A 24821-nucleotide genomic window follows, 5' to 3' on the forward strand; every position below is an offset into this window, starting at 1 on the left:
TCCTACAGCCAATGAAAACAGGGTCAGAAAAAAAGGAGGCAAAAGGTTTGGGGGTAAACCTGTCAAAAGGGCCAGGTCTAACAACTTGGAATTAGAGTTGATAAAATAAGCTAACAAAGTAAAAATGAATAGTGAATTAGTTAATGAATACATTAAGCTTTAGTTGAAGATGGGAAGCAAGCACCAGTAAAAATAGACTCATGCCACAAAGGTGATTTTGTCTACTATCTACGGTGCAGTAGTGTGGCTTCCACTTATTTCATATTCTCTTGGCAATATCGAGGAACCTTGTGGAGAAGAGCGCTCACATTATGGTGTGCCGCTCCAGCTGAAGCTGCTGCTTCAGTTTGAACTTGGTGAAGGTTATTAGTATTTGCCTATGATGACAATAATATGGTTTTCTTAACCCATTTGAGCTACACCTGAAACTGTTGTACCTGATTAAAATACAGTTCATGCAATTACCTAGTGGTGATGATAGCTACATTGTCGATTTACTGTTGGCAGTAAATTAACTATGGATACCCAAATGTCTAAAAAGACATAAAGGTTGATCTATAATTGTAGGATAGGGAAATGCATGAGTGGCATATGTATGTAGTTTATAGGACAAAACACTTACAGCCAGTATTATGAATACTAGGACTTTATAAAAAGACAGCCCTCACAGGAAAGTTTAACTTCTCGCAAGAAGCATTCTTATGTATATGACTTAGGGTGCTAACACTTTTGATTGTAGAACGGGAATGGCGTGGCCTCACTTAAAGAAAGTACAAATGCAGTTCATAGAAAGTGGTATCTTAGAATGCAAAGACGTTTAATAACTCCATAGCTAATTATTTGTTGTAATACATTCTGTCTCTACAGTTGATTTCTATTTTAGCTCTTTGTAATGACATATTTGTCTCTAAAGTTGTCCTATTGAAAGGCACGCAGACACCAATTGTTTTTACCTCTATTTAGACCTCTCTCTCTTTCCACCCCCAAACCCCCGTGCTTAGCAGTACTTTACTGGAAATTAGAGCAAGGCAGATACTTGACAGGAGATACATCGATCTATTTAGCTGAGTTTATTTCCAGAGGTCTGCTGTGTCAATGGTTATCATGTTTTTAGGGTGACTCCTCAACTCGCAAGTCATCAATATAGACACCGATTCATTTAGTTCTTGCTGCCAGGGTTTAAACCTGTATCACACAATCTGGTATTGTTCCTGAACCTGAGCCCCGTTTTTCCAGAATTGACAGCTTGGCTACTGCAGCATCAAATCTTGAAGTCATCTTTGGCCGATGGCCATTTTTATCATGTGGCTACTTTTGTGACCGGCTTTCCTTCTGAGGCAGGCTAGCTGGGCATCGCAGTCTTGGTAGGAGGTGTTTTTATTCCCACCTCCCACAGTTACAGCCCAAGATCTTTTTTAATGTGCATGTTTGTGTGCGTGCGCTCGCATGTGTGTATACTTTACTGTCCTAAAAAATTCCATCTTGCATAATAGTGATGTTTTCTTTCCTTTTACACCTATAACATTGAAGAATCAGCCACAGTTCCAGGCTGCCCAAGATGTGGAGAAAGCAATTCATATTTATGAAAACACTGGCAAGATCCCTGCAAGTGTGATGGAGGCCAGGTGAGCAATCTTCCAGATATTTTCTTCTTATTGGCTGACTTTGATATTTATTATTCCTTATTTAATTTCTTATGTTTGTTGTGTGCCTACTGGGCTTGTTCATGCATTGAGGTGCTATAGCTTTCACACTGTTGTTAACACTATAAGCAAATGAAACCACCACAGATGTGATAATACTGTCAGAATATATAATGAGAATCTAAAATGTAATTTCTTGGTAAAGGGTAGCATTGTTGTGTCTCATGGATTAACAACATTAGGACCAATTGGAAATTCCTTTTGCCAAAAAATCTCCTGGTATCTTAAGTTCAGTGCTAACTTGACCCCAATTCAGCATAGACCGGGCCTCCTCCAGTCATTTCACACTGCTCATGGGTTTTCAAACTCGCCAGTAATATCTCATGCACCCAGTCTGGCAAGTGAAGGACACTGGATTTGGGGAACTAAATAGATTTTTATTAAGAAACAGCTTAGATTGAACACAAAGAGTTAGGGCGAGATTGTTCCAAATTTGAAGGCTGACTTAATGACGACCCAGCTGCTGGTATATGACTTTATAACAGGAGCTTTTAAGATGGACGGATGCAGACCAGCGGCAGTGATCAGGAATATATATGTCAAAAACAAGATTTTAGAAATGAAAGGGTTGCTTCTTTAATGGCATGGCGGCAAATGTAGAGTCTAATTCTTGTTGTCTCCTGCATCCAGTGAAGCCTTGGAAATGGTGCACCACATTTGCTCTTCGTGTTAGTCACAGAATGAGATGTACCACAGCATTTTGAACTGACTGGTGCTGAGTAATTAAAAATGTAGGGATTCCCAAATATAAGGAATTGCTACAGTCCACTTGGAAGTATTCTACCACATAATAACCAGTTAACGAAAAGTAAGCTGGAAAAGTTAACCAGATTTATGAAAAAGTCGATGAGCAGAAACAACATAAAGAAGACTCTTTGTAAATCTGTGGTTTGAGTGAAAGATCACTCAAAAATGAAATCAAGGTTTCAAACTGTTGTTGGCGGATTAGGCACTGGGAATGTCAATCAGATTTAAATGCAACCACTGAGCATGACTACCATTGTTTTAGTTAATAATTTATCAGTTTTACATTTTTATTCAGAATTTCAAATCTAGATATTATACTTATAGTGACATCAAGTTGAATGTGATCTTAATATCCATAAATCATACTTTGTCATGTTCAAATTGTAATAGTTGTTTGAGCCATAAACCTGTAATCCATAACACAGCTTTCAGACTCTTTTACTATGCAAGTTAAAAGGACTTTACTTTGAAGCAGTTTCCGAACCCTTAAGATACTTGAACTCTGGATTGGCTGTTTGACATTTTCTAACGCATGAGTTGTTTGTTGACTTAGCAATAAAATATAAACCAAATCGAACTGATCAACACAGAAAAAGGTGCCACATAAATAAAAGAAGAAAAGAAACTCAACCCTTTATCGTAATTATGCAAAAACAGGTTGTAAGAAAGGGAATTATAATTTGGCGTGGGTGACTTTTCTAAGTCCCTAATTTGACCTGAGCTCACCCTCTGGTAGTTATGACACAGAGCAGACAAGCTTAATTTAGGGCAATACCAAAATAGTAATAAAGTAAAATATCAACCAATAAAAATCCCTAATTAAATTAGAAAAATAGAGTAAAATGTAATCAACAAAATGGCACAAAAACAACAAAAATCCAAACGGGGCGAACCAGGGATATGGATTTTAAAGGGTTAAGTGAAAATAACACCAATAAGTGCAAAGAGTTATTGGTAGTCAATGGCAAGTAAATTGGCCATAATGAAAGACTGGAAGTGAAAAAAAGTTTGAAAAGGTTTTTCAGTCCCACTTCGTAAAAGGGCGCAAATAAAAATGAAACAAGCATTTGCAATGCAATAGGTCTCGCATTAGGAAAGTTTGAGCTATTGGTATTGTAAATGACAAATCCTGTATTTATGTTTTGTTTTTGAAAATAGCAAAAGTAATAGCTTTGTCATTTACAATGGCAAGAGTTATAACTTTCGCAAATGTGACACCTATAGCATTTGTAATGCAAGATGTGTTGTATTTACCTGACTTACATGTATTGATATTACAAATAACAATGGCTTTTATTTTTTTTTAATAATGAATACTTAAAAAAAAGTTATTGTAATTTATAATGGCAATAGCTTAAACTTTTGTAAATAACTTTTGTGAAGATTATGTTCAGTGTATTTTGTTGTGACGAAAATCCAAGAACAGAAGTGAAATATTAACATATTTTTGTTACATTTGTAATAAAGCTTGAAACATTGAGAGAACATATTTGAACCAGTTGTTGTTGAATGGTTGCACAGATTGATGCTGTGGTGGCGCTGAGTGATGTTGTGATGGCGAACGAGTGATGCTGTGGCGTTCAGTGATGCTGTGGTAGCACATAGTGATGTTCTGGTGCCCCTGAGTGATGCTGTGGTGGTGCTGAGTGATGCTGTATGCTATGCTATGTTTTGTTTTGCCATCCTATGTTTTGTTTTGTTATGCTATGCTATGTTTTGCTATCCAATGCTTTGATTTTTTATTCTATGCTATGTTTTGTTATGCTATGCTATGTTTTGTTATGCTATGCTATATTTTGCTATGCTATGTTTTGTTATGCTATGCTATGCTATGTTTTGTTGTGTTTTGTAATGCAATGCTATGCTTTGTTGTGCTATGCTATGTTTTGTTTTGTTGTGCTATGTTTTGCTTTGCTATCCTATGCTTTGTTTTGTTATGCTATGCTATGTTTTGCTATCCTATGCTTTTTTGTGAGAAACGGTGATTGAGGGAGGGTGAGGGAGGGTGAGGGTGTGTGAGGGTGAGGGTGTGTGAGGGTGAGGGGGGGTGAGGGTGTGTAAGGGTGAGAGGGTTGTGAGGGGGTGTGAGGGTGAGGGTGTGTGAGGGTGAGGGGGTTTGAGGGTGAGGGTGTGAGGGGGTGTGAGGGTGAGGGGGTGTGAGGGTGTGTGAGGGTGACAGGGTGTGAGGGTGGGGGGTGAGGGGGGTGAGTGTGTGAGAGTAAGGGGTTGTGAGGGGGTGAGGGTGAAGGTGTGAGGGTGTGAGGGTGAGGGAGGGTGAGTGAGGGGGTGTGAGGGTGAGGGGGTGTGAGGATGTGAGGGTGTGATGGTGAGGGGGTGTGAGGGTGAGGGTGAGTGGGTGTGAGGGTGAGCCCCCGGGAGAGACCTATTCTTGCAGAACGAACTTCTGCACCTATGCTGTGTATCTTCAGAAACCTGCTCATTGTGTGCCCCTGTAAAGAAATGTGTATTGTGTGCCATGCCTCATGTTGTGGATACCCTCGCCTCATAAGTTTTGTGTGTATACCTGGGAGAAGCCCGCACATTGCGTACCCCCAGGGGACAGCTGCACATAGTGTAATCTCCGTAGAAGATCTACACGTTGTGCGATCGGAGAGACGTCTGAATATACTGTATTCGTAACCATTGTGTGCTTGTAGGTGAAATCTGTTGTGTGTGTGTACCACAGGAGAGATAGACATGTTTTGCATCCTAAGACAAACCTGCACATCGGACATTACCTGAAGGTGTCAGAGCGCTGTACAATAGAGCTAGTTACGTTACAAGAGAAAAGTGGTACACAATAGAACATTACAAAGACTAAAAGTCAAGGGTACACAAATGCAAAATCCAACACAGCACGCAGGGGTGAGGAATGTACAGGAACAAATACAAATTTACAATGAAGAGCGAACGTTCAAGCGGGGCCTGTAGCATGCTTGAAGGTCTAACAAGGTTGCCAGTGGGCCCCATGCAAGGTTGGTATATTCAGGCAAACACGCTGCATGCTGGAATCTGCGGGAGACTAAGAAACTAAAAGGGGCACTAAAAAATCACAAAGAGCTGAGCTGTAATAACTGACAATGCCGGACCAGTTGTTGGTGTCACACACCACACGGGTGATTTGGAAGCTGGGTGTTCTTATTCTTCCAGTGAGGGCGGGGGAGGGGCGTCTGTTGTGTATTTTATTTGGCAGCTTTTTTTGAGTGTGCCAGATCGAGACTGTCCTGTTACTGGCATACAAATTGAATGTGTTTCCTTTGCATTCTGTGCTATATATAGTCCTTCTAACAATGCTTTATATATCGGTTCTGAATTGGGCAATTTTTAATACCCCCTCTGAAATAGCATATTCAGCTCTAGGTATCACCACATTCTTCTCAGTGGAGTGGCACGGCTGCCATGGGCCCTAACGCAAGCAGAGCAAACGCCGCAGCCACACCCCTGTATGGATCTTAAAAAAACAGCAATTGGGGTACCCTCCTACCCTGGAATGCTATGCCTGTACATGTTGCCCCGCTGCTAGCTAGCCACTGCTTCGCCTTCTCAACTCAAAGAAGAGGTCAAAGCTGCGAGCGCACAATACATGTTGGACACGTTCAACAGGTCTGAACTTCTTGTCAAATATTGTGCATTCTGGTACTTGTAGTTTATTGAATGGCCTACAATGTCTAATCACGGTTGGCTAATGTGGATCACCTGACCTGCAGCTATTGCGAGCGAAAAAGCTTCGTCAGAATAATCCAGACTGTACTTCGCTAAAACCATCACCAGTAATCCAATTAGAGAGGCGAGCATATGGCACAGTGAGCCTTAGCCGTGGTCACACTTTGTCAGCGCGAGGCCAGCACCTGAGGCAATGAAACTGTATCAAGTCAGCCATCTAACGCTGTGGCCTCAACATAGAGGCCTTTCTGTGTGCCCACATCTGCGCACGCATTCAATTTAACCAGCATTCTGTGAAGGAAACCAGGGTACAATGGATTTTGTGGGGGAAGGGACGCCCATTCTAAAACTCAAGTTATAAAGACTGTCTTGCGTGCAATGTAAATTCTGTGCACTGTTTCTTATTGGATTCAGTGGGCCATTCAAGGCGCTATGCAGGTACACGTATTTCACGTTCGAAGGATTATAACAACATTGACCAAACCTTGGTGGGAAGGAGTCGGAGTTTCTCGCTTGGCCTGCGTGTAAAGGTCACGGATTGTTAGTTTTCTTTTGGGTAAACAGTGACTATTTGTTTCTGCGCTGCCCTCAAATTAACCAAACCACAGCATATTCACAGCGCCTCCAAAATAACACAGGATAGAAACATTTTTCTAACAAGCTGAATGGCAGGGGTGTAAAAGGAGGCGAGTAAGGAGGAGAGAGGAGAGAAGAAGGGAGGGGAGGCAAAGTGGCGGGAAGAAGAGAGAGGGCATGAAGGGATCGGAGGCAAGGGAAAGAAAGGGAAGATGGACGAGATTAAGAGGAGCCACAGATGGACTTTAGAACAAGGCAGCCCTGGGAGGGGGGCTGGGCACGAAGGAAGGAGAAATGTGGCCTGGCGGCTGTGAAGTGTGAAGCAGTGGGCGGGGAAGCAGATACCTTTGAAGCTCTCGGAGGCAGGAGCAAATGGGTAAGGGGAGGAGAAATGCTGCTGGAAGGCTTGTGCACGAGGACGTGCACTTATGGAAAGCCAGCTGACCTTTGAAGTGGAGAAGTGTGGCTCACTGGTTAGAGCAGGCAGACCCTGAAGCAGAGGTCAGACCCGGGACCAGGGTTCAATTCCCGACGCGGCAGGGTCTTGAGCTCAAATGTCCATGGACTCGATAATTCTCGCTTCGGTGCCTGACCTAATCATGGGTTCACACTCTGCAACTCTGGGCATTAAGCTTGCTTAATCTCCACAACGGCCCCCCGCGGCGGGATGCCTGGCTTCCACCTTGGGGATGCCCTGTAGGGGCTATCTCACAGGGAAAAGCCAGGACGGGTTCCCAAGGCAAGCGCGGAGATACCCCTTCGGGGGTCGATTCAGGCGCTATATAAGAAACATAATAATAATAATAATAATATCTTTGTCCTGGTTACAAAGAGGAGCAGTTCCAATCCTTCAAGGCTCCTCTACTGTCACAGTCATGAGATCCAGTCATATTCTTATCTTCCGCAGGTCCAGAAAGTGTTCTGAGGATGGTACCTTAGGGAGCTACATTTATGTCTGACCCCAGCTAGTAGTTGGCGTGACTCCTGGGCACTCCTTAATCAATGGGGTAAAAGTTCTCAAGAGCAATCATGCCCAGCTTTTCAGCAGTTTCTGTTTGCCCAACTTCAAACAATTCCACAGTGCCCCTCACTCTCAGAATTTAAGGGGGAGACCCCCTCCCCCCCTGCGCCAATACCCTCACCTCGCTGAAGAAACCGCCCCACAGAGACACCAGCAAGAGGGCCAGCTGGTTCACCCCAGAACTCCTAGCCTCCAAGCAAGCCTGCCGGAAACTAGAGATTAAATGACACAGTGAACAAACTCCAGACAGCCACGCAGCATACAAGGACGCCATCCGCAACCACCACCACCTCATCAGGGCGGCCAAGAGGACCTCCTTCAAAGACCGCTTCGACAACAACGCACACAATAGCAAGGAGCAAGGAGCTCCTCAACATCGTGAAGGAACTCTCCAACCCCAACTCCAACACCAACGACATCCCGCCGTTGCAAGCCCTGTGCGACTCCCTCGCCACCTTCTTCCACCTCAAGATAGCAGACATCCACGACAGCTTCAACACCCAGACAGCCCCAACAGACCCTCCACACACCATCGACCACGACCCCCTTCTAGCCGGGGCCAGCGTGAGCATTGATGACACCATCAAGACCATGCGCACAATCCACGCCGGCTCTCCGTCAGACCCATTCCCGCACCACGTCTTCAACAGAGCAAGCCGCTCCATCGCACTCCACCTGCGCAACGTCATCAATCTCTTCCCTCGAGACCGCGACCTTCCCAGAGATCTGGAAACACGCTGAGATAAACGCCCTACTAAAAAAACCTAAGGCAGACCCAAGAGACCTCAAGAACGTCCGGCCCATCTCTCTGCTCCCCTTCCCGGCCAAGGTCATCGTGAAAACCGTCAACAGACAGCTAACCCGATGCCTCGGAGAAAACAGAATCCTGGACCCATCCCAGTCAGGGTTCCGCAGCAACCACAGCACCGAGACTGCCCTCATTGCCGCCACCAACGACATCAGGACCCTGCTGGACAATGGCGAGACCGCAGCACTCATCCTCCTAGACCTCTCTGCCGCCTTCGACACAGTCTGCCACCGCACACTACGCGCACGCCTTCACACCACAGGGATCCGAGACAAGGCTCTGGATTGGACCACCTCCTTCCTCTCCAGCAGAACCCAGAGCGTCCGCCTCCCCCCATTCCGTTCCAAAGCCTCTGAGATCATCTGCGGCGTACCCCCGGGATCCTCCCTTAGCCCGACGCTGTTCAACATTTACATGGCCCCGCTCGCACACGTCGCCCGACAGCACGACCTCAACATAATCTCCATAATCAGACACTCAGCTGATCCTCTCCCTCACCAAGGACCCCATCACCGCCAAAGCCTACCTCCACGAAGGAATGAAGGCCGTCGCCGACTGGATGAAGACCAGCCATCTGAAGCTGAACTTGGACAAGACGGAGGTCCTCATCCTCGGCTCCAACCCTTCAGCCTGGGACGACTCCTGGTGGCTGACGGCACCCACCGACCACGCACGCAACCTGGGAATCATCCTCGACTCAACGCTCTCAATGACCAAGCAAGTCAATGCCGCCTCCTCCTCCTGCTTCAACACTCTTAGCATGCCCTCGTCAGCAGCAGACTCGACTACGGAAATGCCCTCTACGCGGGAGCCAAGCTCATCAAATGACAACAACGCATCCAAAACACCTCGGCACGACTGATCCTCGATGTACCACGCCACAGCCACATCACCTCCCCACCTGAGAAACCTGCACTGGCTCCCCATCAACAAGAGGATATCCTTCAAGCACACAAGGCACTCCACAAGACCGGCCCAGCCTACCTCAACAGACGGCTCTCCTTCTACATCCCCAACCGCCAGCTACGCTCCGCCGACCTCTCACTCGCCACCGTCCCGCGCATCCGAAGAACAACCACCGGTGGGAGATTCTTCTACACACCTCTCTCATATCTAATTAAAGCCAAGTACAGTCTGGACAGTTCCTGTAGAACTAGTGCGAATTAGCCCCCAGCAGCGTCAGGCAGGACAAATCCTAAAAGGTAAATTTCCCATGTTTAAAAAAAAAACTGACTCTACCATTAGATTGGATTTTCATAAAAAAATAACTTTGAATGTAGTCTGTTGCTGGTACAGGCCAATTGCTATAGATTAAAGTTTAGAATCCATAGTTTTAATTTTCCTATGGACCAAGTACAGCCTGCCCTGTGAAAATGTCATTTTGGGCCTAGTCACTGTGAGAACATGCCCCTTATATTATGACACGTTCCACTTGTAAATATTATGCACTCTACATTGTGAGGGGCAAGTTTCTTTGGGGTAACTTATTTTATATTTAAAATCTGGTTTTCCTACCTGTCAAAATTGTGATTTTGACAGGTCTGTGCAGCACGATTAAAGCTGCTGCAGCTGTTAGGCTATACAGGGTGGCCGAAAGCTATGTTTTCACTGTAGTGTTGGGCACAATAGGTGCTGCAGTTCACAGGTCATATTTAGCTTTCCATGACAGTGATGTAATTGTATGCTACTATGGCCTTATAGGTACGTTTTTTGCGCCAATCCAGGTTCAAGCCAATTTAGTCAAGTTTAGAGGGGGAGCAAAGGCTTTGTATTCATATTAAGTAGTGGTAAAGTGCACAAAGCTTTTAAGTCCAGAAAAAGGTGAGAAATCTAGGGTGTCCGTGCAGAAATGCTGGGTTTCCTACAAAGACTATGCACCTTTAGCTGCTAAACCTCAGTAAATTTTTTTTTTTACCTCGGTTAACTCAGCATAAAGAGGCAGTTTGTGGGTTAATAACTTCTTGTCCATCTCTGGACATAAAATGTATATCTATTAAGTTAAAGTTGTACCATACCTTTAGAGAGTGATAGTTAATTATTGTTTGTTTTAGGTAATGCTTATTAAAACACTGGACTGATCCTCCCTTTATAAGAGGGTTGGATAGCCAAGGCTATATTTTATATAAATATTGTGCATTAAAATAAATGTATCAGTTAATGAACTCGAATAGCTACCAATGTTGTGGAACTGGGGTTTTGCCCAGGAACTGTTAACATTCAACCACATCTTAACCCTAAAGACCCTTTCTATTCCAGAGTGCCAATTATTCCTGCCCGCTAAAAGCCTGTCATCATCCTAAACATGAACCATCCCTGTACCCAAAAAAACCCATAGTAATCCTGTTATGTTTCCATTGATTTTCAATTGTTTTGTATTTCCTTAAAATTGTCTTTTCTCATAATTGGTTTTCCATGATTTAGTTTCCTCCAGTGTGGTTTCTCAGTGTTCGTTTTCCATTAATTCAAACACATTTGCTCTGGTTGTACATGATTTCATAGAAAAACGATTTAATGGAATACCATTAATGAGAAACGAGTTAATCTAAACTGTTTAATGGAAATTTTCAGAATGAATGGCATTTACCTTTTCATAGAAACCAATGAATAGAATATCTTTTAGTTCGAAATTGGCTTTTGAATACTTATTTTTTAAGTGTAAAATTATCTCTCTATTAAATTCATCCTCTTGAAATTTTCAGTCAGCTGGATCACTTTAATGCACATGTAACCAGCACATTGGCAAGACATCTCAATCACTGACAGAATATCTTGTACCTGTCTACCTGTTAAACTAACACGCATCACTTATGTAACATGTATTGCACACAGAACCAACAACATTGGGAATCTGTCTGCACAAGATATCAATTCAGCTGAAAATGCAATATTTTCTGGCTGTAATGACCCATTTATATTCAGGAAGCATATCTCCTAAACACTCAGGTTCTCCCGCTGACACCTGCCTTAGCCAGTCCGAATTCTCCACAGGTTCTCTTCACTCATCTTGCATTCAGGAGAACTCTCAGGGTTGTGTTGTCTTTTGCTCCAATTTTTAAGATTACTTGCTGGAGTGCGGCAATGATTTCTTAGTCTCATTTCTCTGAAGACTAGAATACCTCATATAACTATATCACTTGAAAGCAGCATTGGAAGCAATCTACTCTTTTCTGTGTATCCTCTACTAGACTTACAGTTACCCAGTTAGTTATTTTGTGTGATGACACTTGCTTTTTCGAAAACCTAAACAGTCCTAGTTATTTAAGTTTAATTTTGGTTGTTTTCCCAACAGGTAATCTAGGTTCACTAAGCTGTAACCTATCTTTGTTTTACAGTATTTTTAGAAGACCTTATTACAATTCACGTTTCCTTCCTGCTTTGCTGTCACCGCGCCCAGTAAGTATCTTTTACTTCCTTCACTGCTGATGGGTGGTCATGGTCCAACTGGATTTGCTCTCTAATCTAAGTTTTTGTTTCTCAGCTTCCCAGCGTTCCCGACATGCGCATGCGCTTCATAGATTCACTGAAGAGGTGAGCGCAAGTGACTAGCTTTCCCAGTTATTCATATCCTTTTATCACATTATTTTGATGTTTTGTATTGTATTGTGGTTCGTTCACTTTAGAGCACTTTGAGGGCTTGAGAATTTGGAAAAGGAGGGCAAAGCGCGGTGGAAGGGATAGTAAAATTAAAGCAAATTGGAGTGCATCAGAAAATGGATGACTGTGAAGATGAGGCGATTGGAAGAAGGGGGCTCAAGTAAAAGCAATTTACTTGTTGGTCTATTTATTTTAAAATGCGCAGCCCTCCTCTGTCCCACAAGATGCCAGTCTTTTAAATATCTGTCCCCGTACACACATCACTACATAAGGACTGTATCAAATAGGTAGCTGAATAGGAAAAGTGGCATATAAAGCATAAAATGTATATCTTCACTGAGCAACCTTCAGTGTACTAAGTTGTGCTTACTCTGGTACACACATCTTTCTAGCTCCTGATAGAATGAAGCAACAAAGTGCAAACCCCTTCTGTGCATTTATACAGTGCAGTTAAGTTCCATTTTTGGTCACTAGCCATTATTTTCTTGATGTCTACAGCCCGGAGGAGATTAAACTTGATGTAACCTCTTCCCATTTCGTTTTTTGTTTTTGTTTGTGGTTATTTTTTTTTTTTTTTTTGCTGGGTTATCTTCATTTGCGGCATAGACCAAGATGCAACAGATCTCACGCCCATCCAACTGACCAGCCATGACCACAAATCGTCCCTCCATGTCTACTATGTGTCCTCTGTATTTAAACGGTATCCCTGGGGCTACCCATATCAGCGTGCTCTGCTCAAACCCGGAGTATGAAGTTGCGTATAATTGTGCCCTCCATTTCTTGCGCAACGTAGGAAGGCAGTCACCCCAAATATGTTCCCATTTAGTTTGCTGTTGAGAGGGAGCAGGAGCACATTTTGTCGCCTGATAATGCAAGTCTCTGCACAGGCCATTCAAAATCTTTGCACCTCTCAGTAGAACATCATATGACTTCAAGTCTGCCCTTGAATCAAGTTAAGCTGGGTGTTTCGTGTTTAGATTACATTCTTTTTAGAGTTTGAATTGTTCTGTTGAGAGTTCAGCTAGCCAGACATTTGGCCTTCAGGGATTGCTAGTCCAGCAATGCCCTCTTGGTATCGGTTTTAAAGCAACGTTGAACCAGGTCTCCTCTTTCAACCAGTAGGCATTGTCCTGCTACTGTTAGGTGTAATTTAATAATTCATGAACTCCTCTTACGTAGGGCGCATCACAGGTTTGATCTATGTTTCTGCAGGAGGTTGTTTCTTGTAAATATTTGTAGGGATTTGGGGGCTCGAGCTGAGTTTATGAAGTTCTATTACACCTTTTCTGGTATTGATGTGCCACTTTCTCAAAACCTATCCTGCTGAATTTGCACATCTGAAAATAGATAAGCTTCTTCCCCAATTGGGAAGCTAAAAAATAGAGGTGGTGCCCTAGCATTTTTCTTTCTCTTTATTGTAAGTAAGCCCATGTATTTATCAAAGCCAGGATGATAGTGCAACCATGTATCTGATGTGGTAATAATTTCAATTGCCAAGGCACAGGATTGTGTAAGGAATATGCATTACGGCCTCTTTGATGACGGAGGATGATTGACTCCAATCCTCATTGTTCAGCTGTTCTCCACTCCACATAACATTCACACACACTTCCCCCAAAAAGAACACTCTCTGAAGGTATATATGTTCCTGAAAGTCCAAACAAGGCAAGGCTTCCATATAGACTTCTTTTTGATGTGGTAGTGTGGCCTGCAGCTGTGCCAGTGTGCTGGCCTCCTTCTGCATGGTGCAACAAGCTTAATACTACTGTCTGATGGTGAGACTGGAGGATCTAATTGCCCGCATCCTCTCATTTGGCCTGAACACCTGTAATGAACATCAACTGACTATAAAGAATAAGTAAAAAAAAAGCAGATTAGGAACAAAATGACTTTCCTTCCTACCACGTACTGAGAGAGAGCAACTGCGGGAGGTATGATCTGACTGTGATCGCAGAGTATGAAACATATGTGCCATTACTTGAGTTGCTTCATCGGATCCTAGCAGTGACCGGGATCTGTCATAAGCATCCTCCCAGATGCTCATCACAAACCTCCCTGATGTTTATCACAAACCTCCTTTGTGTAGCTTCAGACAGCGGGGAAAATAAACACACTTGTCCTAAAAGATAGTGGGGGAAGCAAGGTGGGGAATAGGGAGAGATGAAAATCTACTATTGAGAGTGTTCACAAGAAATTGTCTATTCAAACAGCACATAATCTGTAACACTTTTCTTGTTTATGGGCATCATCAGTTGGGTATGCCATGAGTTTTTACACAAAAAGATGGACTTGTGCAGGTGTGACAATAGTCACCCCGGGTCAGAACACTCAGGAGAGACCAGACAAGCAGTCGGAATGCTTCATCTCATGCTTCATAACTCCTGGGGCCTATGCTGGTTTGGACGCTGTTCCTAACTCGTCTTTGGTATCACATTCAGAAATGGGCAGAGATAAGTGATGGTATGCTTCCTAATTGAAAAGTATAGGTGTCATTGATCCCATAGTTTATGCATCACTAATCAAGAATGCATTAAAAGGCACAAGAGGGAACATAATCATATAAAGGCTTCTGAAATAAAGTAGACCGTATCTGGGCAATCTTCTGAGTTCCATTAATTAAGGTTGAACCTGTGTTGGAGTGGGAAGTGACAGGAAGGGTTCAAAAGGCAGCTAGCTGATGGCAAGCCTCTGACTTTATTGATGTCACTTTTATATCCCACTACAGGGCTGATAAAATTCCTGTAAATGTGTATTCTGGATATCTACAGGCCTGCCACCAGGAGAAGGAAAGACAGAAACAAGGTAATAGTATTGAAACTTGCATATTCTTGGGAATCTCGTATGCTTTATTTGCTGAATGCTTCCTTTGTAGTCACACTGTTGATGGTTTATAGGTGCATTGCAAAGTTCATGAGGATTCGTTAGCAGCACAGCATAATCATATCTTTGTGCCTGCCACTCTGTTACCTACTTTTTTGGTACTTCTTGATGTCTGATACTCTTTTTCCTGCAACTCCACTAGGAATTCTGGGTGAAGTCCCTGAAAAGACCTACCAGAAAATAAGTTGTGTCTTTGGGACTGTTCGAGGATTGTCTGCTGGCTCAAACCTAGTTCTGAGCCCCTTTTGCTTTTACCTTGCTCTGATATATTTTGCTCCATTCTCTTCCATTGGACAGTGTGAGTAAAGACTCTCTAGGGCACGACCACAAAATATCCTTAGTTTGAATCTTGCTCCATGTAGTTATCATAGCTGATTTTGGAGGCGCCAACTGTGTTTCAACTTCAGAAGCTGCCTGTGAGTGACAGGCCGAATTGGAGATTCTTGGGTCTTCATACCTGTTCCAAGGTGGCACCCTTCCTTTTTCCACTGCAGAAACATACCCATTATCAGATGATGCAATGATTTCCTATCTGACACCTTTCTTTGCACTATAAAAGTCTCCACCGGCAGGTAAATTGTACATTCCAATTTTTTTCAGTCACTTTGCCAGTGGGATCTTCATCCCCAAAGTCTACATTATTGTCCTAGATTTTTGTACCAGGTTTGGTTATGTCAGATTTTGTGTTCCATTTTCCTAATAGGTTTTGGGTTTCCTACTTGTTTTCATGTTTACTAAATTGTTCAAAACCTTTTCAGTACTGCCACTCTAGTGGCTAATTCTACCTTAGTGCTTGACCTGCTAGAGCTTTACCATTGTATGTTTTTAAAATTGGTGTATGCCACAGACTTTTTTTCTCCTGTAGTAGTGATTTTTGTGTGTGTCCTAATCTAATTTCATGTTTTGTATTGTGAAATGCCACTGTGCTATTGGAAAGGAGGAGGTTCAAACAATATTTATGGAAGGAGTTTTTATTTGTCAAAATGCTTTAACAGGGATCTCTAAAAGTATTACGTGTTCATTGTGATCACATGGTGACATACATGAGATACAAATGTGTACGTATGTAAAATAACAACACCGTTATATCAAATTAGATAAAAAATGCGGTTGTTCAAGCAAGTGTATCCAGACATCCAATGTAGGCATTGCTAATTTATAAAGGGTAACACATCAGCCATACCACAATATTGAGAGTTAACAGTGCCCACTTTCTTGCATCCACCATCACAAAGACCCAAAAACAATTAATGTATTCAAGAGCAAAAGAGGCATCCTGCATTATTGTGCAATTACTCATTAAATGTTACTTCCTGATAAGAGTCTTTGGTAATGTCTTGGTTGGTATCTGTGTGAGGCATGTGTGCTGTAGATGCGCATACTTCACATACTCCTGCCACCTAGTGTTGGGTCCGGATGTTTGCAAGTCTTTTTTCTTCGAAGAAGTCTTTCCTACGCGGTAAGGTGACTCCTTCTTTCGGTGATAGTGTGCATGGTCATCAGTCTATGATACTACAGTTTCAGTCCAACCAAACATTACCAGCCAGAGTGTTCATGCTACTGCTGGGAATTATGGCGTCTTGCATCACAGTTGTACCCCATTCAAGACTTCACATGCGTCCCCTACAAGAGTGACTAGCACAACAGTGAAATAATTCACAGGGCCAATTAACTGATCTAGTTTTGATAGACGGTCGCACCCATCGCTCTCTGCAGTGGTGCGACCCACAAAATTTATCAAAAGAAGGGCCTTACATCGACCCTATTGCACAGATTGTGCTCACAGCAGATGCATCTCTGACAGGTTGGGATGCCCATCTCCACATACCACAATACAAGACCTGTTGAGCAACAAGCACAAAAGCCTCCACAACAACTATCTACAGCTTCTAACAGTCTTTCTAGTGCTCAGAACATTTCAAAATCACCTGGTAGGCAAATCTGTCCTAGTCTGAACAGACAACATGACAGCAATGTATTATGTGCAAAAGCAGGGAGGTATGCACTCTCTTCAACTGTCATGACTCACTTAAGCTATTTGGAATTGGGCAATCCATCACAAGATTTATCTTCTGGCAGAACACCTCCCAGGAGTAAACAATCAGATTGCTGACCTCCTCAGCAGAAGGAGACAGCTAATTCCCGAGTGGGAACTTCATCCCCAAGTTCTCCTTCCATACTTCCAACAATGGGTGTTCCCACAAATAGACCTGTTCGCCACAGTCGACAGCTCAAAATGCCCAAACTTCAGCTCCAGGTTCCCACACCCGCTCTCAAAGGGCAGTGCCCTATGGATGAACTGGTCAGGGATATTTGCCTAATCTTTTCCGCCTCTTCCACTCATTCCGTGTCTAGTTCGGGAGCTCAGGCAAACATCCCTTACACAAATTCTAGTAGCTACCACATGGGCCCATCACCCATGGTACACCACCCTGTTGGAGCTGTCTCTAGTTTCACATCAAAAACTGCATCTCACCACCAGGTTCCTCACACAGAACCGTAGAGAAATCAGGCATTCAAATCCCAAAGAAATAAACTTGGTGATCTGGCTCCTGATGTCATAGAGTTTGGATATTTAAATCTACCACCAGACTGCATGACTATTCTAAAGGAAGCAAGAAGGCCTACCACTTGAGTTTGCTACACTGCAAAGTTGGAAATATTTGTTGTCTACTGTAATAACAACGAAATCAATTCCCTAAATGCTTCTATTCAAAACATTATATATTACCTGTTACACTTACAGCAAACTGGATTAGCTTACATATCTATTTGTTTGCACCTTGCAGCGGTAGCTGCGCATTTTCAAAACATGCAGCATTTATCACTATTTAAAGTTCCAGTAATCAAAGCCTTCATGGAAGCCTTGAAAAGAGTAATACCACCAAGAATTCCTCCTGCCCCAGTATGGAATCTCACATTGTCCTTACGAGGCTTATGGATCCATCCTTTGAACCATTGCATAAGTGCCCTTTGCAGTTTCTCTCATGGAAAGTTGTTTTCCTCATTGCAGTCACCTCATTAACCCCTTGCATGCTGAAGACGGCCCCCAGCCATCATGCACTACAGTGCTCGTGTGCTGATGACGCACAGGCACAGAATCGCGGCCGCATGGAAGGGGTTAAGGAGAGTTGGTGAGCTACAGGCATTAACATTGGAAGAACCCTTCTTTCAGCTACACAAACACAGGGTAGTTCTCCGCACCAACCCTAAATTACTCCCCAAAGTGGTTTCTGCTTTTCATGTAAACCAATCGGTTGAGTGTTTTTCCTCAACCTGATTCTGTAGCAGAATGGGCTGTTCACACGCTTGACGTAAAGAGCTTTATTGTACTACATAGACTTTCGCAAAACAAAGCAACTGTGTGTCCCATTCGCTTTACCTCACAAACGCAATCCCATCTCTAAATCTGGTATTGCAAGATGGATTCTTATATGCATTGAAACATGCTACGCAAAAGCTAACATAACTTTATCCATACCCCCTAGAGTGTATTTCACTTGCAAATAGGGGCTTTTGTGGCCTTTTTAGGTAACATTCCTCTAGCTGACATATGTAAGGTAGATACTTAGTCAACACCACACACATTTAGCAGACACTATTGTGTTGATGTGTTAGCACATCAACAAGCTAATGTTGGCCAAGCAGTACTTAAAACACTGTTGCAAACAACTGCAACATCCATAGATTTGCCACCCCTTTGGGATTATACTGCTTAGTAGTCTATGCAAAGCATTAGTATCTACATCTAACTTGCCTCGAATGGATTATATTACTTTCCCAGTAAGCATCTGTTCTTGGCATATGAGCTGTGGGTTAGCATGCGCCCACCTGCCTCCCCGGGCACCTATAGTTGTTGCAGTTCCTTATTATACATTCATACGGATGGACATCTCTATACTACACTTACTTACTCCATTCTCACTCTGTTGTGGGAAAACAATCTTACAATGGAGTTGATGACCATGCGCAATATTGCCTAAAGGAGGAGCCACCTTACCTCATAACTAGAATAGACTTCTTCGAAGAAAAACAACTAGCAATTATCCGGACCCAACACTAGATGGGAGGAGTATGCAAAGCATGTGAATCTACTGTTGCGTGTTTATCTAGGTTCCTGATCGATACTGTGACCTTATGCCCCTATTCGGCTATAAATCCATTTATTCCCTATATTGGCATAACCGTTCAAGTGCGATTTTCTGAAAAGTCATCTCTGGCCTCACACGAACAGAGCCACATTCCAGCATAGTTCTCTCTGCCACTTCCTTTGCGACCAATTAGTGCAATGACAGAGCAGTAGTCACTATCTGATATTCCTAGATAACACTCCGAGTTCTTCAACAAGATAAAAACTCAGCAAACCTGGAAATCCCCGCTTGCTGTGTTTTGATTAGTAATGGAACTCTAATGAGCAACTGATAACTATCACTTCCTAGTGACATCTTTAATTTACGTCTTATGTCCAGCAAACTTGCGTCAAACCCGGCACCTGTCAGGTATAAATATTACCAACGTTGCCTTAAGCAATGCGAGCTACTGTTGCTGATGCCAGCTGCCTGCAAGACCCCGTGTTGGTAAATCTAGCACTCTGTCGCTGCAGCCTGCTGTCCCTGTGGTGGTGAAGCTGCTGATACCATTATCGCTGCTAAAGCGCGAACTATGGTGCAGTACGCTTAAGGAGCTGAACAGCCGTCCTCTGCGAAGACATCCAGCAGATTCCAGCTGCCCGCGGACGCTGTCCCCCCTCCTTCCTCGACGCGCTGAAGAGACCCGCTGCCTTTCTCGTGCAGAGAAATCCAGCCACGGCGTTTCCGGTCTACCCTCGCGGGTGACTGGGATATCGAGAGAGACCCCTGAAGGAGATACCAATCCTCCATCATTCTATTCAGAGGTATGGTGTTGACTAAACCCTTAAACGAGAATTCTTGAAACAAACCTTGGCAAAACCAACTTAACTTAAAGCTACTTACTTACTCCCCTTCCACGTGTTAGGCTTAGGTCAGGCACACTGGGGTAGGCTTAGTTAGAAGCACCAGTTGAGTATGTTAGCCTAATGTATATATGACTGTATATATGTTTTATTACTTTTAAACCATTGTATGGCTTAGAAACCATATCAATGCTTTTACAGTTCTATTTCGCAATACTTATCTTACTGTACGTACTTTTTATAATAACAATTCTTGCAATTATGGCAATACATTTCTCTTGTACGAGAAGAAAGACTGTTCAATAAATGTTAACCCTTTATTGACAAACGCCCGTCTCTCTATTCTCTACATCTCGTGAAAGTAAACTGCACTAGACTGACTGAGTGAAATACATGTCTATTGTTTCACACGACCCTAGAGATTGACTCTTGATCTGAGGAGCAAAGTTGTCATGTTGCACGGTTGTTGGAAAGCTGAATCCCTTCTTGTCTGTGCCAAGGAAGCTGATCACTTCCTATGCAGAGAAGAAAGTTTCCAGTGACCTCTGAGCTAGTTGGTAACACAACCCAATTAAGTTTAGCATAGTCAGTGGAGGCCTGGAATATCCGCAGTTCCACGTCGATACTACTGTTTATGTTATTCCAATGCGCAGGGCCTAGTGGGAAACTAGGAACTACACTCCATGGCGCCCTAACGTTTGGTAAGGCGATAAACTAACGCAAGACTTTTAGAGTAACTCAGTCGTGCATATTTCACACCCCTTTCTCCCGTAAATACTCCAATAGACGTCTGGAGTGGGTGAAAGGTTAAAATCCGCCCGACCTTATTAGGAAGAGATTCCTATGTAAAGCTCTGGTTTATTCAACGTTGAAGGATACAGTGTTCCAAAATATTGTGCACCTAATCTTTGTCTCCTTGGAGACCTACTCTGCAAACCTCGCATTTTTTACAATGCCAGAAAACGGAACCTCTGGGGCCGCAGCAGATGCGACTCAGCAAGGTCCTGAATACACAGACCCGGATGCTATTATCATCCCGGTCCACTTAAGAAGATCTATAACGTTAAAACTTATAGAAAACGGACTGACACCACAAGGTGGTACAGTAATTTTCGTGATAGAGGCTCACGAGTATCGGCAGACAGAGGTATTCTATTCATGGATAAACTTTCCAGCGGTAAACGCTAGAACAAAAGAGTTTCACTATTACAAAATAGAGAAACCTCCGGAAGAGTACGCTCCTTTCGAGGAGATTGAAATTCCACTTACATTTCAAGGGCACCTGCTCTGGTTTAATGGCGCCCTAAAACATAATGATCACATTACCAGCCTCGGTCCACTAGGTAGACCAGGAGCCACGTGGCCGGTTCTAGCCAGCTACACACCACATCCTGACATTGTAAAAATGTCTAGAGAAGAGCTGTTAGTACAGCTAAACACATTAATAAAAATACATAGGCAATTAGTCCAATATGTAATGCGGACTGCAACAGTCCAGCCAGCTGTTAATACACCACAGCTGACCCCTCATCAGGGGAACACAAATAAAATTACACCACAGAACATACAGTCATGTCTTGGTAAAACACCCGTAAAACGGGAACAAATTCCTTTTTGGTTAGCACAGAAAATCACTCAAATAGAGGCAGTATTTCCTGATACTACCCCCATTGAGAAACACAGAATCTTGACCATCTGCCTTCCTATGGGAATCGCACCACACGTGGAGGACTGCGACACTTGGGGTACAGTCTTTGCTTCCATTTACACAAAAACACACGGTGTTCCGTCTATGGCGGTAATACCAGAAGTGCTAAAACCGATTCAAAATGAATTTGGTCCAGAGCCCGCTTTAAATCTAGGTATGAAATTACTGAAAGACTTCAAGCAGGTCACAGCTATATTATTAGCCAACATTAAAGGAGAAGCAGCATCTGTGGCGATCCGCCAGAAGTTGAAGGAAACAGATATAAAAGATCCTGTTGAGCTTGCAAAAATCATAGAAAAATGCTATGAAGAATTAGGTAGAGACAGCTTGGGTGGGAAACAAGTAAAGCCCCTACTGCTCGAAAATGCTGAAAAATTATTTATTAAAAATAATTCAAACACTCCTAAAAAGAGCTGGGATGGAAATAAACAATCCACTCCCAAGGAAAAAGTTTTCCAGTCCAGAGGAAGGTCTCCTCGACGGAGGGAAAGAACTCCGACTCCAGAACGCCAGTCTCCCCAGAGGGAGCCCTCTGAGAAAAGATATAACCTTAGAAATAGGGATAATCTGAAAAAACCTGATAGATATCAAAGTATTGATACACGTCCCTCTCGATCTTTTCCACAGAATTCGGAAAGAAGAGGACGGTCAGACCCAGGAGAGCACACCAAGTCCAAAGACAAGGAACCTGCTCAAAATAAGAAATATCAATTTCAGAAAAAGAAGGTAGCCAGTATTAGGGTAATCAACCATGCCGAGAATACTGAGGACACAGTTGAAAAACGGGGAGTGGGCATTGACAATGTTGGACAGTGCAGCAGAAATCAGTATAGCGCGCAAGATCTTGATGAGTCATCTGGAGACAGTGGACACGAATGAGTACATTCAAGTTGAAACTGCCGACGCCAGACTTAGCGAGCCCCATAAAATATACGAAATAACATTGCGTATAGAGGGTGATAAGACTAGGAAAATTAAGGGTCTATTTTGGGATAAGCTCTCAAAAGGCTATGATATTCTGTTAGCTGAAAAAGATTGGCCCCCAGAGTTTGTCAGGGAGTGCCCTCGTGGCGAAGAAGTGATTATGCCTGCCTTCTCGAATCACATTCCGATTCACAAAAAATACACATATGCAAGGAAATGGGCAGTAGCCCAGGCACCTGCATTGTATAAAAATCATGTAGGATGGGATGAGGATTCACCTCCTCACAACATTAAATTGAAAAGTGAACCAACTGCCCAACGGCAGTATCCCATAAAGCAAGAAGCTAAAAAACAAGTCAGGGAGATCTTAGATCAATTTGAGTACCAGGGGGTGATTGAAACATGCACCTCTCAAATGAACAATCCTTTGTTTCCTGTCTCCAAGCCAGACAATTCATATCGTCTAGTTTTGGACTACAGACATCTTAATACATGTTGCAAAACCTTTGCAGTACAAAACTCGCATAGTGCAGCCCTAATGAATAACATAGTTAGGAAAAAATATAAAACGACATTAGACATTTCTAATGGTTTCTTTTGTCAAAACATTGCACCAGAAAGCAGATATTTGACCGCTTTCTCTGCATTTGGGTCGCAGAAAAAATTCTGTCGACTCCCACAGGGGTTCAAGAACAGCTCAGGACTATTCTCAGCTAGGGTAACAGAGTTACTACAAATCTATGATGATGAAGCATTATCTTACGTAGATGATATTTATCTCACAGACGACGACTTGGATACTCACTTGAAAAGAGTGAACACCATTATACTTGGGTTCGCAGCAGAGGGTTACAAATTCAACTTTAAAAAGTCCCGAATTGCCCATTTGACAGTACTATTTTTAGGGTACGAATTATCAAGTGAAGGGAAAAGCCTAGCGGACAACTTCTTAGAGAAGTGCGCTGTACTCCAAGCTCCAAAAACGCTGAAGAATTTACAATCCATTCTAGGTTTTCTGAATTTCGGAAGAACTTACATTATAAATTACGCAGAGAGGGTTAAACCTCTCTACGAACTAATTAAACCTGATTTTAAACAAATCAATTGGACTCAAAAACACACAGAAATTTTGAGATCACTGCAAACAGACATGTTAGCAAAAACAAAATTAGATACACGTGACAACACGATCGATCTTGTAATCCGAGTCATCCCAGGAAGATGCGGATTCACGTACCTGACCTCTAATGAGGGAGAAAAGGTACCAATTTCAATTAAATCTCACTTGTACACACAAGCAGAAAAAACATTCAGTCACACAGAAAGAACTGTGAAAGCAGTGCAAATCGCATTAGCAAATGAACGAGAACTAGCACACGGCAAACGGATTAATATCCTTACAGCGGAATCCGCCTTCGAGGCGCTATTCAGCCCAGTAAACCTGCCTACAGAGTCACTGGATCCGAAATGGATACAGTGTATAGATTCTCTAGGAGCGAAATACGTGAAATACTATTTCGCCCCGCAATTCGAAGAACTGAATGATTTAGAATATGAAGAAGAATATCCTCTGCCAATCGAAATTCTGCCTCTCCCACAATATGCCTGTATAATCTATACAGATAGCTTTGTACAGCATTTCAACGTAGAGAGAAAATCCTACGATGCAGCATGTGCGATCATTAAAGGTCGTTGGCTGTGCGGTAAATTCAGACCGAAAGTAACAAAAACTGAATCTGTAAGAAACTGTTCGGTTCAAAGAACTGAAATCAGATCTTTGAAGATGGCGCTCGAAAATGCAGAACGTGAATTCCCGACACTTATAGTGTGCGATTCTCATTTTTGCGTCAACTCTTACAACAATAAACTGCAGAGTTGGATCGAAAACGACTACAAACATGACACAGGTGCCACAATAAAGCATAAATTGCTCTGGAACGAGGTAGCTCTTTTAAGTAAAGAACTACAAAAGACTCACGTGATTCACGCACAGAGTGCTTTGACGTGATGGCGTTCACGTTGCAGGGAATTCATTGGCTAATACAGCCATAGCGGAAGCAAGTAAACCGGCTTCCGTAGCCACAAAAAAGCGTACAGATAAATACATAGACGGGGAAACCATGCTGGCAGTAAAAACGACCGTAAAAGGCGACTGTGCAGCACTACCCGTGAACTATCCACTCAATTATGCATACATAATCGATGCAAACTCCGTTCCTTTTGCTCGAATCCCTGGAGTGGGGGACAGAGTAATTCCAAACATG

The 24821-nt window shown here is 43.0% G+C and overlaps 1 protein-coding gene across 1 annotated transcript in view; it reads left to right on the forward strand.

The window, feature by feature from the left end:
• The window catches only part of FANCA (FA complementation group A), an 850506-nt gene that overhangs the window by 324251 nt on the left and 501434 nt on the right, over positions 1 to 24821 (forward strand). The window contains exons 18-21 of the mRNA XM_086945786.1: positions 1531 to 1625; positions 11851 to 11911; positions 11997 to 12046; positions 14838 to 14914. Coding sequence (XP_086801912.1) covers positions 1531 to 1625; positions 11851 to 11911; positions 11997 to 12046; positions 14838 to 14914 — 283 coding nt within the window. The remainder of the gene's footprint in view (positions 1 to 1530; positions 1626 to 11850; positions 11912 to 11996; positions 12047 to 14837; positions 14915 to 24821) is intronic.

Source organism: Lissotriton vulgaris, chromosome 12, assembly GCF_964263255.1.
Source record: "Lissotriton vulgaris chromosome 12, aLisVul1.2, whole genome shotgun sequence".
Lineage (NCBI taxonomy): Eukaryota > Metazoa > Chordata > Amphibia > Caudata > Salamandridae > Lissotriton > Lissotriton vulgaris.